At 42.5% G+C, this 3,419-nt stretch overlaps 1 protein-coding gene across 1 annotated transcript in view; it reads left to right on the top strand.

The window, feature by feature from the left end:
* The window catches only part of LOC111962521 (voltage-dependent calcium channel subunit alpha-2/delta-1-like), an 81,254-nt gene that overhangs the window by 64,502 nt on the left and 13,333 nt on the right, over positions 1-3,419 (top strand). Inside the window, 4 exon segments of the mRNA XM_070439783.1 lie at positions 204-356; positions 1,767-1,819; positions 1,907-1,962; positions 2,227-2,353. Coding sequence (XP_070295884.1) covers positions 204-356; positions 1,767-1,819; positions 1,907-1,962; positions 2,227-2,353 — 389 coding nt within the window.

Consider the following 3,419-nt stretch of genomic DNA (forward strand, 5'->3'; position numbering starts at 1 on the left):
CAGGCATCCATTTTGGATCAAGGCTTTCTAATGCATAGAGCAGGCATCCATTTTGGATCAAGGCTTTCTAATGCATAGAGCAGGCATCCATTTTGCGTCTTGAGTACAACCTTGTCCTCTGTGTGTATAGATAGGTCAGTTCTTTATGAATAAATGTGTAGGTGTGGTAGTTGAACACAGCTCTCTCTGTTCCCTGTATACAGATTGGTCAGTTCTTTGGGGAGGTAGACCCAGTCGTGATGATCAGTCTGGTCAACACGTCTCTGTACTCCTTCAACAAGACTTACGACTACCAGTCAGTCTGTGATCCTGAGAGAGACAGCAAGGCTGCTGCAGGGCCACGATCTGTCTATGTGGTGAGACACACACACACAGCACACACAGCACACACAGCACACACACATGCATAAATGCATTATCTTACTTTGGTTACCTCTTCTGTTACATACAGTGCATTCAGAAAGTATTCAGACCCCTTCACTTACGCTACAGTCTTATTCAACAATGGATTAAATCGTTTTTTCCCCTCATCAATCTACACACAATACCCCATCATGACAAAGCAAAAACAGGTTTTAAGAAAATGTTTGCAAATCTATAAAAAAAGGGAAATATAACATTTACAYAAATATTCAGACCCTTTACTCAGTACTTTGTTGAAGCACCTTTGGCAGCGAGTACAGCCTTGAGTCTTCTTGGGTATGACGCTATAAGCTTGGCACACCGGTATTTGGGGAGTTTCTCCCATTCTTCTCTGCAGATCCTTTCAAGCTCTGTCAGGTTGGATGGGGAGTGTCGCTGCATAGCTATTTTAAAGGTCTCTCCAGAGATGTTTGATGGGGTTCAAGTCAGGCTCTGGCTGGGCCACTCAAGGACATTCAGAGACTTGTCCCGAAGCCACTCCTGCATTGTCATTGCTGTGTGCTTAGGGTCATTGTCCTGTTGGAAGGTGAACCTTCGCCCCAGTCTGAGGTCCTGGAGCACTCTGGAGCAGGTTTTCATCAAGGATCTCTCTGTACTTTGCTCCATTCTCCCATCTCTACAGAGGAACTCTGGAGCTCTGTCAGAGTGACCAACATGTTCTTGGTCACTTCCCTGACCAAGGCCTTTCTCCCCTGATTGCTCAGTTTGGCCGGGCGGCCAGCTCTATGAAGAGTATTGGTGGTTCCAAACGTCTTCCATTTAAGAATGATGGAGGCCACTGAGTTCTTGGGGACCTTCAATGCTGCAGACATGTTTTGGTACCCTTCCCCAGATCTGTGCCTCGACACCATCCTGTCACGGAGCTCTACGGACAATTTCTTCGACCTTATGGCTTGGTTTTTGCTCTGACATGCACTGTCAACTGTGGGACCTTATATAGACAGGTGTGTGCCTTTCCAAATCATGTCCAATCATTTGAATTTACCACAGGTGGACTCCAATCAAGTTGTAGAAACATCTCAAGGATGATCAATGGAAACAGGATGCACCTGAGCTCAATTTCGTGTCTCATAGCAATGGGTCTGAATACTTATGTAAATAAGGTATTTCTGTTTCTTATTTGTAAAACCTAAAAAACTGTTTTTGCTTTGTCATTATGGGGTATTGTGTGCAGATTGATGGGGGAAAAAATATTTAATCAATTTTAGAAAAAGTCTGTAACGTAACACATTGTGGAAAAAGTGAAGGGGTCTGAATACTTTCTGAATGCACTGTATATGCATATATTTTGTCCTTATGTTGTGAATTGTGCACTCACTGCTGCTCTCCTCTCCACTCTCCAGCCCACTATAGCAGACATGCTGAGTATAGGTTGGTGGGCCTCCACTGCTGCCTGGTGAGTAAATGGGCTGGTTACTGTAACTACTGTTTAGATATGGTCTGCTGTTTAGACCAACAGTAATGTGTTTGTTTGTCTCTCTAGGTCGATAATACAGCAGCTCTTCTACGGTCTCATATTCCCCAGCTTCCTAGAGGCAGGTGAGTGTTAGGGTACAGTATATTGGATGTAATTATGTGATTATACAACAGTCAATTTATAAAGGTACAATATGTTTGTTGTCGCTAAAATGGGCTGTTAATATAGTGTAAATATCCTTGGGCTTTGGAGTAGTTATGTGGAGGAGTTGTAAGCACAGACCTGTTTTGTTTGCTTGTTTGTTGATTTGTGTTTTTGGTTGCGTATGGTGACAGTAGTGGATTATCTCTCTCTCTATCTCTTTCTCTGTATCTCTCTCTCTCTAGCGGACTCAGATGATGACATGTCAGCTAACATGTTTAAGGAGAGTTGTATCACAGAGCAGACTCAGTACTTCTTCGACAACGAAGAGAGATCCTACTCGGGAGTCCTTGACTGTGGAAACTGCTCCAGGTGTGTGTGTGTGTGTGTGTGTGTGTGTGTCCACGTGTGTGTAAGTGCTGTAAGGGTCGATTCCAATATCCTCTTTCCTGGATAATAGCTTGTTGTGGGCAATAATATTTTAAATGTGAATATGCAGTATATGTGATATTTTATACAACGGGTGCGTCTCATCCTGAATGCTGATTGGTTAAAACTGCATCCAGACGGTGTTTATTCCACAAGTTACCACTGGATAAATCTAAGACGCTTTAATGCCTATTTACTCTGTTCCATCTGACTGCGCAATCCACTGTCTCATCAGCCCAGCCAGACAATTCTATAAACTTGATCTCCACTATAAAAAGCATCTAGACTTTATCTCACATTTCTTTTAGACTAACATTTAGTTTTCAACAGCGAAGATTTCTATAAACCTTGCTGTCTGTCTCTCGAAATTTGCAACATTGTTTCAATATACACATTCGATCTCCAGCTGTTTAAAAAAATAATCTTTAACTAGGCAAGTCAGTTAAGAACTAATTATTATTTACAATGTCGGCCTGCCAGGGAACAGTGGGTTAACTGCCTTGTTCAGGGGCAGATCGACAGATTTTTACCTTGTCAGCTCGGGGATTCAATCCAGCAACATTTCGGTTACTGGCCCAACGCTCTAACCACTAGGCTATAATGAACATGTCTGGAGTTGGGATGAGACAGACAGGCGGCTTTTCTCAGCCAGCCGAAATCATGAATCAGCATAATTTTTATGGATATATACAAAGAGAGATCAATAGAAAACAGGTCAAACAAAACTAAGTGCAGCTAGTTTGCAGTCTTTCCAGCTTGGGTTTGAAGTGATTGTGCTAGCTGTGTTGTTGGATAGCTCTGAACAACATTGTCCTGACGAGAGAGGACATTTTCTTTGCCAGGTGAAATTGTGCATCATTAGCTTATTGTTATGGATGTATGCAAATAAATGTCACTAGAAAACAGCTTAAACAACTGCAAATGAAGCTACTTTGTTGTTATTCTGGCTGCACTGTTTGACGGGACTGTAAATTAGCCGTAGTTGGCTAGCTATCAAGCAAGGGATGAT

This window comes from Salvelinus sp. IW2-2015, linkage group LG4q.1:29 (genome assembly GCF_002910315.2).
Source record: "Salvelinus sp. IW2-2015 linkage group LG4q.1:29, ASM291031v2, whole genome shotgun sequence".
NCBI lineage: Eukaryota > Metazoa > Chordata > Actinopteri > Salmoniformes > Salmonidae > Salvelinus > Salvelinus sp. IW2-2015.